General features: G+C 39.4%; 1 protein-coding gene and 1 long non-coding RNA gene across 3 annotated transcripts in view; one reads left to right on the top strand and one right to left on the bottom strand.

Moving 5' to 3' along the window:
• IDO2 (indoleamine 2,3-dioxygenase 2) overlaps positions 1–3,630 on the top strand; it is a 49,608-nt gene extending 45,978 nt beyond the window's left edge. For both annotated transcript variants that reach the window (XM_006765555.1, XM_006765556.2), the window contains one exon: positions 844–3,630. In XM_006765555.1, the coding sequence (XP_006765618.1) occupies positions 844–1,199 (356 nt within the window). In that variant the 3' untranslated portion in view covers positions 1,200–3,630. The remainder of the gene's footprint in view (positions 1–843) is intronic.
• The window catches only part of LOC107183372, a 31,220-nt gene that overhangs the window by 7,272 nt on the left and 11,361 nt on the right, over positions 1–12,587 (bottom strand). The gene's annotated exons all lie outside the window — the stretch shown is intronic.

The raw sequence follows: 12,587 nt of genomic DNA, 5'->3' as shown, positions 1-12,587 counted from the left end.
CTCTAAGCTCCTCCATGAAAGCCCTTCTCCATGAAAATGGTGCAACTTTAAGCCAATTCTATTTAGACCAGAAGAGCCAACCATTTTAGAAATTTGAAATTGCTCATTTCCTTACCTGTCAGTCTTGAGCCAAATGTTTAATAGCTGCCAAAACCACTTCATAGTACAGAGTTTTCAAGTTGAATTAGAGAAACGACTAGAATTTGGTATCAGAGGGTCCAGTCTCATCTGCAGAAGTCAATTCTCTAGAACTATAACTTTGCATGGATTTTGACTTGGTGAGGATAGTAGGTGTCATACCATGTATAATATTAAACACAGAATGGGTTTCCTATAAACTATCTATCTGTCTACATTTCTTATAAATATCAATTGATCAGATTTTAAACAATTTGACTTCAAGAGGTTGTTATTAAAACAGTTGCTCATTCTTTATCTTTTTGCTCTTATAAACCCTATTGCTTTCTTTTTCCTTAGCACCCCCTCCAAAACAAAGCATTTAAGAAATAAAATTCAACAGATTATCTAGCTACTTAGTTTAAGAGTTTATGCTCACATGCCCATATTTGGTATATGATAAAAATTTATACACTGGCTGATGGAAATAGTTCCAATTCAGTTATCTGAGCTGTGCTTACTTCATTTCCCCTTCCCCATCACTTATCAGTAGCTAGGAGTGTGCATTTGTGTGTTTGAAGTCTACTACCAAAGAGGCCAGCAAAGCAGATGGGACAGTTAAGATGATTAACAACACTTTTTGCTGCATTGATGTCTGGAAAAGCAGCCCAGCTTGCTTACCTTTCCATGTGGAGCTTTGACATTGGTCTGGATTATTTCTTTCAGGTAACTTTCTGCTCAACATGAGGGACTACATGCCACCTTCTCATAAAGCCTTCATAGAAGCCATCCAGTCAGCTCCTTCACTGAGGGACCATGTTCTTTCCTCCGGGAATGGCCCACTCCTGACAGCCTATAACCAGTGTGTGCAGGCCCTGGCAGAGCTGCGCAGCTATCACATAACCATGGTGACCAAATACCTTATCACATCTGCAGCCAAAGCAAAAGGCAGGAAGCTAAGCCATCTCCCAGGACCACCTCAGGCCTTAGAAGACAGGGGCACAGGAGGAACTTCAGTTCTCATCTTTCTAAAGAGTGTCAGGAATAAGACCTTGGAGGCAATCCTCCCCCAAAGTGGTTAAAAAAGGCCTCTCCTGGTGATGCCAAACCAGCAAATGCCCTACTGGAGGGCAGATGGGCCTGGAGAATGAAGGTCAGGGTCTCTCTGGAATAACCCAAAATCAACCTGAGCCCTGTTCATGTTCCTGTTCTATATAGGACTTCATCTTCTTCTTTGTTGAAACCTGTAGCCTTCACAGAGGAGAATTTTAATGCCCTTAAATTTTCTTTTTTCCACATCATCACTGGTTGATAGCAAAAAGCTTTGGACGCTCCCTCATTCAGAAACCCATAAAGGAGCAAGGGTATCCCTATTCTATTTGCAAAGTAATGGAAAACGAATCAAAATTTCAGAAACTAAATAAAATTGCCTGTGGACCGACCACACAGTAGATTTCTTGGAAAAACAAATTAAATATTCATGCATTCCTTCATTCACTTAACAATGTAGTAAGTTCCACTCCAGCCCTAGCCTCCCTGCATGTGTTGATTTGGTGGAGATGTAAAGGAAAGAGGAGGCTGACAGCGAGACTTGGAAGTCACCAGTATGAAAATGAATAATGACGTGGGAACGGATGAGACTCTTCCACATGGTTCATCAATGTGCAAATTCTATTTTAGCTTCTTTCTTTATTTTTAGGAGAATGATTCTTTCTCCTTACACTGAAAGTTCAAAATAATTTTAAAATAATTAACCCTTTCAAAGTAAATGAGCAAAGTGGGAATAAAGAGTAAATTCACACGTTTACAAGGTCTCATTCTACCTGACAATACAAAGCTATAAAATGTTTATCTTGTCTATTTAGGATAAACTCCACTAATTTAGACTTGCTCCCCATTATGCACACACACATAGCTGGGATAGTATGTAAATTACACAGTTCTGATCTAGCATTGGGGCATCAGGGAGAGGTACCTGACCAGGGGGTGGGAGGTTCAGTCCAAATTAGTGTCTGCTAAGCAGTCCCCTTCTCCATGTAGGCACTGGTCAAATGTCACTCACAGCATGTCTTATACTAAGAGACCTTTCAGATTCTTGGCTCTCAAGGTCCGATCATGCTACTTAGAGAAAACATTTGACTACTTCCCATATTCCTAGGAGTATTGAGAGACTAGAAGGCTAGCTCAAAGTGTCTGCCCAGTACTCATTCTCTAGTGTCATGGTGGTCTGTGGGGAAGAACAGAGGACTTCTGCACTTTTGTTAACTCTCAGAGTCCTTGGTAAGAAACCATGAACCAGCATCTTCCACTTGGGGTACCAGGAGGGTTCCTAATGACCCAGACCCTTCAAGGGCTTGGTCTGGCACAAAAAAGAGGTAGAGCATGATAGGAGCCAGACCTTCTAGTCTGAATGGGCCAAGGGAAAACCCTGGGTCTTACAGCATCATTTCTGCCTACTGCTTAGGTCAGGATCTCAGCTCAAAGACCTAGGCTCTCATAACTCAAAAAGCCTTTCTCTCCATATGTTCTTCATCTTGTGTTTGAAAAGTCTGTTATGAAACTTAGAAAATGAGCATGGATATGCTTATTTCTCTTTGGTTTGATGTTCCAACTGCTCTACCTTGGTATCAATAAACCCAGGCTGCCTTCACTGCCTGTGCTTGGTGTATGCTATGGCCCAAGAAGGTAGACCAACTAGACTAGGTGGGGGAATACGAGAGAAGCACATTGGTTAATGATTCAAGACATGGTCCCTTCTCTATATCATCCTCAGGGTGAAAAGACCATGACCTTTAAAATAAGACCTGTGTTTGATTTCTGATGTCTCCATTTTTAACAACAATGTGGCTTTTGATCAATTTCAGAAAATCATGAATCCTCAGCTTCCTATTTATTATGAAATCAAGATGATCAGATTGGTCTCAGGGTGTATATAAGTAACAGAAGGGATAGTTCTTGGCAAGGAGGAAAAAGGCAATAAAAGTTTATTTGGTTGTGAGTTGCAGCCCAGGGCTTCAGGAGAGCACACTGTATTCCTCAAGCTTCTTGGACTCACAGAGTCTGCAGAGCAATAAAACAACCATTTAATATTTATCATTGGGGATTCTGGAAAGTAGAATATGACAACAGTGTGGGCTTAAAGAGCTGAAGATCCTGGGTTTGTGTTCCAGCTTTGTCACATTTTACAATGACAAATTGATTCATCTTTCAAAGCCATGGTTTACGCTCTTGTTAAAGAAGGGACATCATAATTATTGTGTGGAACAATACAATAACAATTTTGGTAATATAAATGATACTTTTATGTTTTAAAAATCTCAGCATTAAGGATGAATTCTACTTTGTTTGAAGCCATCACTTTCATATTAAAAAATAATAAAACATCAGTAGAAGCACAGACACCTTGCTCTTCGTACAGTTGTTTGTATACAGAATTCAAACAATAAAATAAAAACCTCATTTTTCTCAACCTGTGAACAAAAAGTCTCCTTGGTAAATTATTTTTCTTCCTAAGCACACCAATAAATATTTATATCAAAACCACAGCATAGCTATTTTCATGTAATCAGATCCAACAGAAGAAGAATTCATTTACATAAATATTTGTAGATAAGAAACATGTGATTTGCTGTGCATATTCCAATCCAACCTGCCTTTTCTTCAGAGTTTGAGAAGTGATACCATGAAGAGCTGGTCTGCCAACTGTGTGTCACAGGTGTATTAATGAGATTGGTTACGGGACCTTAGCATCACAGCAGCTGGTCACAGGGTCACAGAACTCCCAAAGCATGAAGCAGGGGATGGTGTCCCCACCTCCACACACTGAACACCAGTCCCTGTGCTCAGGACAGGCCTTGTGGAGAACACAGGCATGAAGCAGGGCAAGAGCATGTCTACACTCAGGGCAAGTTGCTTAGGGACATGCAGGGACAATCTATGTACTAACTGTTCACCTGAGGAACTGAGAGTTCTCAAGCTGGCTATTTCACTAAAATTATACACCTTGCCCTGCACTGCAAAACAAAACCCCACCAGTTCACAGTGCCAACACCACTGAAAACTTGTCCCTGGTCAAGTAAACATCTTGTTCTATTACAAATATGATGATGGATGAATAGCTAGATGCTTGATAGACGACAGATGTAGACTGATGACGGGGGGAGAGAGAGAGAGAGAGAGAGAAAGAGAGAGAGAGAGAGAGAGAGAGAGAGAGAGAGAGAGAAAGAGAGAGAGAGGACATGACCTTAAAAAAGCGAACAAAGCAAGAAATAACCTGAAGTTTTCTTAAAATAATGTGAGCACATGTGGACTTAAGGCTTTAAATCTATATCTGTACCAAATGGGGCCCTGATCTGTCCCTCAAAGGACAGGACTGCAAAGAATCATCTCAATTTGTATACTTTCAACAGATGTAAGCCCCACTCAGAGAGACCACAGAGCCTAATTCAGAGCAGATTTCCTATAAATGTTGAATCCATGGAAAACCATATAGAAGAAGTGGGGTGGAAAATGACATTTACAAAGTCTTGTCTTTCAAAATTTTCAGATATGTATAGTTTGTTGTCATTACACAATGATGATACAAATGCAAACAAATGTATTTTATTTCCCAATGAACTAACTTAAAAATGTTTTTATTGATTTTTTAGAAAGAGAGGAAAGGATAAAGGGAGAGAGGGAAGCATTGATAGGTTGCCTCCTGCATGCACCCCTACCTAGGATGGAGCCTGCATGTGGTCTGAACAGGAATCAACTGGTGACCTTTTGGTGCATGGACGATGCTCAACCAACTGAGCTACACTGGCCAGGGCCCAATGAACTAACTTTTAATTCATGTGAAAAGGCTTGATTTCTTGGGCTAGGGAATGCCATTTTTGGTTTTATACTATAATGGTACATGTAAAGATACCAGTACAGAAGAAAACACATTTTTCTCAAAATTTCTAGTGACAAAAGGTATCCATATCATTAACGAACGAATAAAGAAAAAAACACACCAAAAAACAAACCTTACTGAAGGTAGAAATTATTTTACTGGTATTATATGAGGATGCTATTGCAAGTCTGAAGGAATGGCAAAAATATAAGCTTAGAAATCAGACAAATGCAGGTTTGAATTCTCACTCTGCTGTTTATTTACAACATAAGCTATTCATCTCGCTTAACATTTGAGTCATAATAACCACATGTGTAAATGAGGATAATAATGTCTACCTTGCAGTGCTTTTATGAAAAGTAAAGCTAATATAAATTTGTTGGCTACCAGACTACTCCCTGGATTCGGATAAGAAAACAAGTGTAGACAAATGAAACAGTAAGGGGAGTGGGAAACTTGCTCTCTCCCACTCCTTAGGTTCCAAGGAGAATGGAGAGGAGATCCACCATACATGTAACCAAGAAGCCTACAGGAACCCTTTTCTTGAAGTACGTGCGGAATAACTTGTTTATGTATATGGGCGTAAGATCCAAATTATGACTGAAAACAAAGAATTTGCCAAACCAGCTCAGAATCAGACCCCAGGACAGGTTCATTCAGCTCTAGGATTTGTAATTTTTTTTATAATGATAAGAATCATGAAGGATGCTGTGACAGGATTCTATTTTGCACTTACCTGGATATAATCAAAATCAGTTGTGTGTAACACACAGTAGTTTCACAATGATTGTAGAATAAATCAACACCCTGATTGAGTGTGACAGCAGGTGGTCTACAAATTCTAGCCTTCAGAAAGTAGTTGCTTTCAGAATACTCAGCCTTACTGCCAGGGGCCAAGTGGAGGTGGAGGGAAATTCATACTTTCTTCCCAGTTTAGAGAGGTTGTGTCTTCAATTATTGTAGAGGTCCGGTTCTGCGGAGCATGTATCATTTACATGTTCAATTTGAAGGTTCACCAAATGTATGCTGACCCATAGATATCTTGTCAATGCCTTATGATTATTTGAGCTTTCTTAATTAGTGACTTATATTAGTTTGGGTTCTCCATATAAAAGAACCAATAGTGTGTGTGTGTGTGTGTGTGTGTGTGTGTGTCTGTGTGTGTTTTGGGTGGAGGGAGAAAGAAGAGCTATTATTTTAAGCAATCCAAAATCTGTAGGGTAGACCAGCAGGCTAGACACCCAGGGACAAGCCAATGCTGTGGTTAAAGTCTAAAGGCCAACTGTTGGCAGAATTCCTTTTAGCCTAGGGGAAGTAAGTTTTTGCTCTATAAAACCTTTAACTGATTGGATGAGGCCCACCCACATCATGAAAAACAATCTGCTCGAAGTCCATCAATTTAAATGTTCATCTCATCCAAAAACAAACAAACAACAACAAAAACACATCATAGAAACATCCAGAATAATGTTTGATGAAACATCTGGACATTGTGGTCCAACTAAGGTGACATATAACATTAGCTATTACGAACTTCCTTTAGAAGGGCCTGAATAAGGTAAGTTATGATTTCTAGCACACAATCTCTATTAGAGCAGGGGAATCCTCCTTTGTAATGATGGACAGAAGGCAAAAAAAAAAGTACAGAGTATGACTCCTGCCTATAAGATACCTGGATGGGATGCAGTAGTGGGTTGCAGAGAAGCTACCAGAGAGAAGTGAGAGTACCATCAAGGAAAACCTGACTTAGTTAATAACTCATAAGTGGAATCTAAAGAACAATGTTGTATAAGCAAACAGAGCAGAAACAGACTTATAGATACAGAGAACAGGCTGATCATTGCCAGAGAGATGGGGGTTAAGGGGGCTGGGTTAAAAAAAATGAAAAGATTAAGAAGTACAAATTTCTAGTCATAAAATAGTCATGGGGATGCAAAGTAGAGCCTAGGAAATATAGGGAATACAGTCAAAAATATTGTAATAACTGTGTAGGTGCCAGGAGGATACTGGAAATATCAAGGGGACCACTTTGTAAGGTATATGATTGTCTAAACGCTATGCTGTACACCCCAAAATAATGTAAAATAATATGAATGTAAACTGGCAAATCTTCACCTGGGGAGAGGGAAGGGCCTTGGGACCTGAAACCTTGTGCACAAGACTGGCCTTCACTTCGGCTGCCCCACCACTTACCACTGCCGGTGACGAGGGAGCGCTGATTCCTTTCCACCCTGTGCTCACGTCCAGTGCAGCTGGAATTAGTTGGATAATTTTCAGGAGACTTTATTAAAGACTCAGCGATGATTTTAAAAGCAAATGAACAAAATTACATGCCAGGAACACCAGCTAAATGTCATGACTACCCTGTAATGCTCGCTCTGTGGGCCTCACAGGCCCTATTGTGATTTTGGGGTTACCTGCGGCAGGTCAGGGTCCCTCAAACCTGGACACAAAGATCTCTCACTTCACTGTGTCAAGACTAGTGAGGCTCAGAACCTAAGTTCTCCTGTTGCCATTAGTCTGAAATTCTTTTTGTTGTCTCATCGCAAGGTTAAAATAAAACTAAAAGCAAACAACAACAACAAAGACTTGCTTAAAACCTATGAGATTCAATCCAGTTTAAGATGTGGGATATAAAATGCTTAGTAGCTACAAACCATTTATTCCTTCCACAACAGTGAATTTCACCCACCAAACTTTTTCTTGCATTTTCTTGTGCACACATTTGCTTGGGTAATGAAAGAAATGCTCTTCTCTTTCCTTGTTCACTTAACAGTAAACTTAATATAGAAGTCGGGTATCATTGCTTTCTGAAATGCAATCTCTAGTTAATTTTTGCAGTTTAGCATCTGCTTCCAGTGATATTGAAAAACTGAGTCTTCAATGTAAGCATCATCCAAAACAAATGATTTTTTTTTGCAAAGTAATTTCCTTTGTAAACTCACAAATCTTTAGGCTCACATGGTGCTGTGGCAGCTATATAGATTTCAAACCAAACTCAATCATGTATCTGCCTTTAATGGTCCATAAACAGGTTTCCTTTTTCCCCCCTTTTCTAAAGGTTTCAATCAGAGATTTGACCTGAAGTCTGTGTTGGGGGCCCTTAGACAGCATGCTGGTCCTTAGCAGGCCATATCCCTCCTTACTAGGCAAGGACTGCTGGGGCCCATGGGACTTGTCTTTAGAGTGACCAACTTTTTGGAAAATCGATCAGGGACACAGCCATACTGGACAAAATAATGGCAGCAACAGTGATAATAATAATGATGCACAAGGTATTATTAATTGATCATTAAACCATGAAAGTGTATTCCTTGGCCCGGTGGCTCAGTTGGTTGGAGTGTTAGCCCAACTGAGTCTTCAATGTAAGCATCATCCAAAACAAACGATTTTTTTTGCACCAAAAAATGCCAGGTTCGATTCCAGGCCCATGAGGGAGGCAACTGATTGATGTTTCTCTCTCACATTGATGCCTCTCTCTCTTTCTCTCTCCCTTCCTCTCTAAAATCAATTTAAAAAATAAATAAATAAAATAAAGGGTCCTCTTCAAAGACAGTGCCAGGCATTGAGGTATTGAGGACACAACCTAGAGAAGGCACATCTTAGCACAGCCACACACAAAAAGAGAAAATGAAAAAAAAAATATGCATCTACTTGAAATCATATTCTATTAAGCATTACTTACTTTTGTTACATAGATGTTATTATTTAAACAGAACAATTTGCTAGTTCACAGTGGCAGTTAGTAATAATAAATAGGAGGACTGATTAAACAATATGTAATTGTTCTTATTTTAGTTATCTAAACTTTTCAAACGAACTCGGAAAACATGATCACAATACTCACCATGTGAAAAGCAAGCTCAACACCAAGCACAATGTTAACCCACAAAGTCACAGACAGACTGTTAACATTTAGGGTGACAACGCGCTTAAATTGCACAATTTAGTCACATCCATTATTGCAAACCGCAAATCACAGCTGCCAACATCAGCCATGAGGGGAAGCACCACTGACAACGAATAGGGAAGATGGGTCATCTACACCATATTTGACTCTAATAAGAGTGTTCATCTCAGCCCTTATTTGAGGCGGGAGGGGGCTTTCATGGGAATATTTCACTTTTCCTTTAATCATTTGGTGCACGATCGGAAATGGGACTTGTAACATCCTGATGAAGGACTTCCCAGGTCAGGGGACTTTCAGTGCCTAAAAGCAGGACAGATTTAGGCAAACCAGGGTATTCAGCCTATTTGCCCTCCGTTAACCCACAGCCCCTCCGCCACCACTGCTTTCTAGAGCATACTCTGCTTACCCAGGACTCCAGAATCCCAAGACTGTTTTTAGAACCTGCACCATCCTCTCTCCTGTGTTTACTCCTGCTTGGTATTGATTTGCCTGGGCCCACAGTAAGTGTGTAGGGAGCCCGCTATTTGCAGGTATGTGGTTGGAGCTTAGCCACGTGGCTGGATGTCTGCAAGCATGATGGAGCAGTCCCTGGAAGTATGTGCCAAAGTGGGCTGGGAAGAGTGAGTCTAGACCTGAGACTGACTGTCTTCATGTCTCCATGGACTTCTAAGGAGTCTGAGAATTTTAACTTGAATATGGACTCTCAGGTAATAATAAAAGTATCTTTTTTTTTAAAGGTAAGATGCTAAAACACTTTTTATGTAACAATGTTCTAGCTTGATTTATAACTTTTAGATAAATCTAGAAATGGCTTTTGGATGTCCATCTGTACTTTACCCGGACCCTGACTAACATCAGGGGTGGGGATTGCCTATCTGTCTCATGTCGGAAAAGTATGAACCTTGCTTGTAAGTCTGCCCTCTGACCAGCAGAGGGCAATAGCAACCTGCAATATACTTCACCAAACTCCAAGCAAGCCTGGATCCTGGATTCCCCACTCATCTGAGACCCAAATACTTTCCTATTTTTATTTATTTATTTATTTTTTTAGTATCTCTCTACAGTAGGACTGGGAGGAATCTTGAAAGGTTATTATCCAGAGTCCTCCCTCCTCATAGCATCACACAAAGTCAACCCAGATAGATCTGTCTATACATTTCAATAGGGATACCTGGGTGGTACAATGGTAAATAATGTGTATTCCTCTTTTTATATTTTTCTTTATGAGAAAGAAGACCACTAATTCATGTGTTTTTAAGAGTGGGAGGGGAATTCACTCTACATCAGTGACCAGTGTTATCAGAGAATTTTTACTGTCAAGAAAGCTTAAATGTTGCCAAATGGTGAAAAGAAGATTAGTAACAGGACTACACAGGGAAAGAAAGATCACATAAATACTACTAACAGGAAAAGCCAAATAATTGCCCTGGGCTTAGAAAGAGATTAGTTGGAGTTTGGTTTACAAGAAAATACAAATGTCATCACTGATTAAATATTTTTCTACCCATTGCCCCCCTCACATTCCTGCCAACTCTATGAAATTCAGCTGTTTGTGACTCCTGTGAAATGCCTACTATTATAAGAGTCCAGTTATGTAGTTTGCACATGCAAACAGATAATTCCCTTAAGAACTTCCTATTGTGATGATCAGTAAAATTATATTCAATCCTTGGAAGGAAAACTATGGTTGGATTGAGATATCAAATGGAATAGGCAATGTGACATCTAACTAATCTGCTCATTGCTACCAAGTTCAGCCTTATTTTAAAGTATAAAGCAAGCATTAAAAAAACAAATTTAAAGAGTCCATATCCTCTCCCTTGTACATTAATTTCCAAGGACTGATAAACATAATGAACAGAGAATTTAAATTTTTAATATGAAACTAATGAAAACAACAAATCTAGACTATATATTACTCAACCTCCCTCAGCCACATAGCAAACATAAATTTAGGATTAGTGTATGAAGACCATCTATATCTTCTACTCACAACATTCCTTCTTTTTAATCACTTGCCTGGGTACAAATTTCAGTTCCTCCATCCAACATATTTGTGCCATCTTTGTGTGTCCACTTTAGGCTAATAAGAAAATTTACATTATAGGTAATTATAATTATATATAGTTAATATATGTAAACCATTTAGACCAGATATATGTATAGCAAATATTATATAACTATTTACTGTGATTATTATTGCTATTCTTAACTGTCAGGGGCTGTTAGACACACTGTTGTGCCGTGTGGAAGGAAAGCTTGCTTTCTTAAATCCAAGGCATAGTCATGGAAGAGTTCTGCTCATGTATGCTCTCTTGGGCTTCATCTGGAAGGGAAAATTTGTGATCTACCAAGAAGAAGGCCTTTGTTAACACTGAGAAATTTCTACAGTATAGCATTCTATTCTTTTTGGGGAAATTTTTTTTTTTCTGATTCTGTTTGATTACTGTCATGTTCAAGATGCCTCAACTTCTCCAATCCTAGTCCTAAATTCTAAAGGCCATGAAACATCTCATTTTAAAATCAAACTAAATGCATGTTCGTGTTGTGAGACATTATAATACTCTTTGAGAAAAGTGGAGATACTATAAGTTTTTGAAAAAATAATCAGGACTATGGTTTACAGAGCTGAAGACTCATAAGCATGTTGGCAGGGGGAGCTAATTTTCTAGGAGAAGAGATGTTATATGCTACGGCCTGCCAGGATTGGTTAAGCTGTAAAATATCTGAAGTTTAGCTTCCACACCTCTAACCTCTCCTTTTTGTGCTGACAACCCCCATCTGGTGACATCTATCAGGAGAATGTTAAATTTTATATAATTAAAACATCCCCAAGGATAGAAGTTTGTTTCTCCCTCATGTTTTAAATTACCCAGGGATGAAATGGCGGCTCCATAGAGTCATTAATACATCAAGTTGCTTTCTCTCTGCCCTGATATCCTCTGGAGGCTGCTTCACCTCATGGTTTAAGATGGCTGCTGAAGTTCCAGCCTCTGTATCTACCTTCCAGATCATGGGAAGAAAAAGGGGAAAGAAGGACAATGTTCTCTTTGTATGAGAAGACTTTCAAGAAGTCCTCTACATATCATTTGCTTTATATTGGCTCTATCTTACTCCATAGCCTTCCTAGCTGAAATGGAGATGGGGAAATGGAGCCCTTTAATAGAACAGTCATACACCCAGCAAAAAATAGGGTTCTGTCCAAAAAAGGGAAAAAGAGTCTGACTGCATATTGAGGTAGGCAATAAAATGCTTTTGTATTACAGCTTCCTTATGAGTACAATTTTCTCAGTAACCTTTATGTTTCTCAAAACTTTTCCTCAGAAAGAAATCTAACACTTGTTCCATTGTATAAGAGAAGGTAAAGGATGAGAGTATTAACTCTACTTAAGGAACAGGAACAATAATAGCATTAAAGCTTTTTTTTAAAATATTTTATTGATTTTTCATAGCGAGGAAGGGAGAGAGACAGAGAGTTAGAAACATCGATGAGAGAGAAACATCGATCAGCTGCCTTCTGCACATCTCCTATTGGGGATGTGCCTGCAACCAAGGTACATGCCCCTCACCAGAATCGAACCTGGGACCCTTCAGTCCGCAGGCCGACGCTCCATTCGCTGGACCAAACCGGTTTCGGTATAGCATTAAAGCTTTAAGTACAGTCAATGCATATAATGTCAAGGG

The sequence above is a fragment of the Myotis davidii genome, unplaced genomic scaffold (genome assembly GCF_000327345.1).
Source record: "Myotis davidii unplaced genomic scaffold, ASM32734v1 scaffold93, whole genome shotgun sequence".
Classification (NCBI taxonomy): domain Eukaryota; kingdom Metazoa; phylum Chordata; class Mammalia; order Chiroptera; family Vespertilionidae; genus Myotis; species Myotis davidii.
The sequence above is the reverse complement of the archived record's forward strand: the minus strand, read 5'-3'. Positions and strand labels throughout refer to the sequence as shown.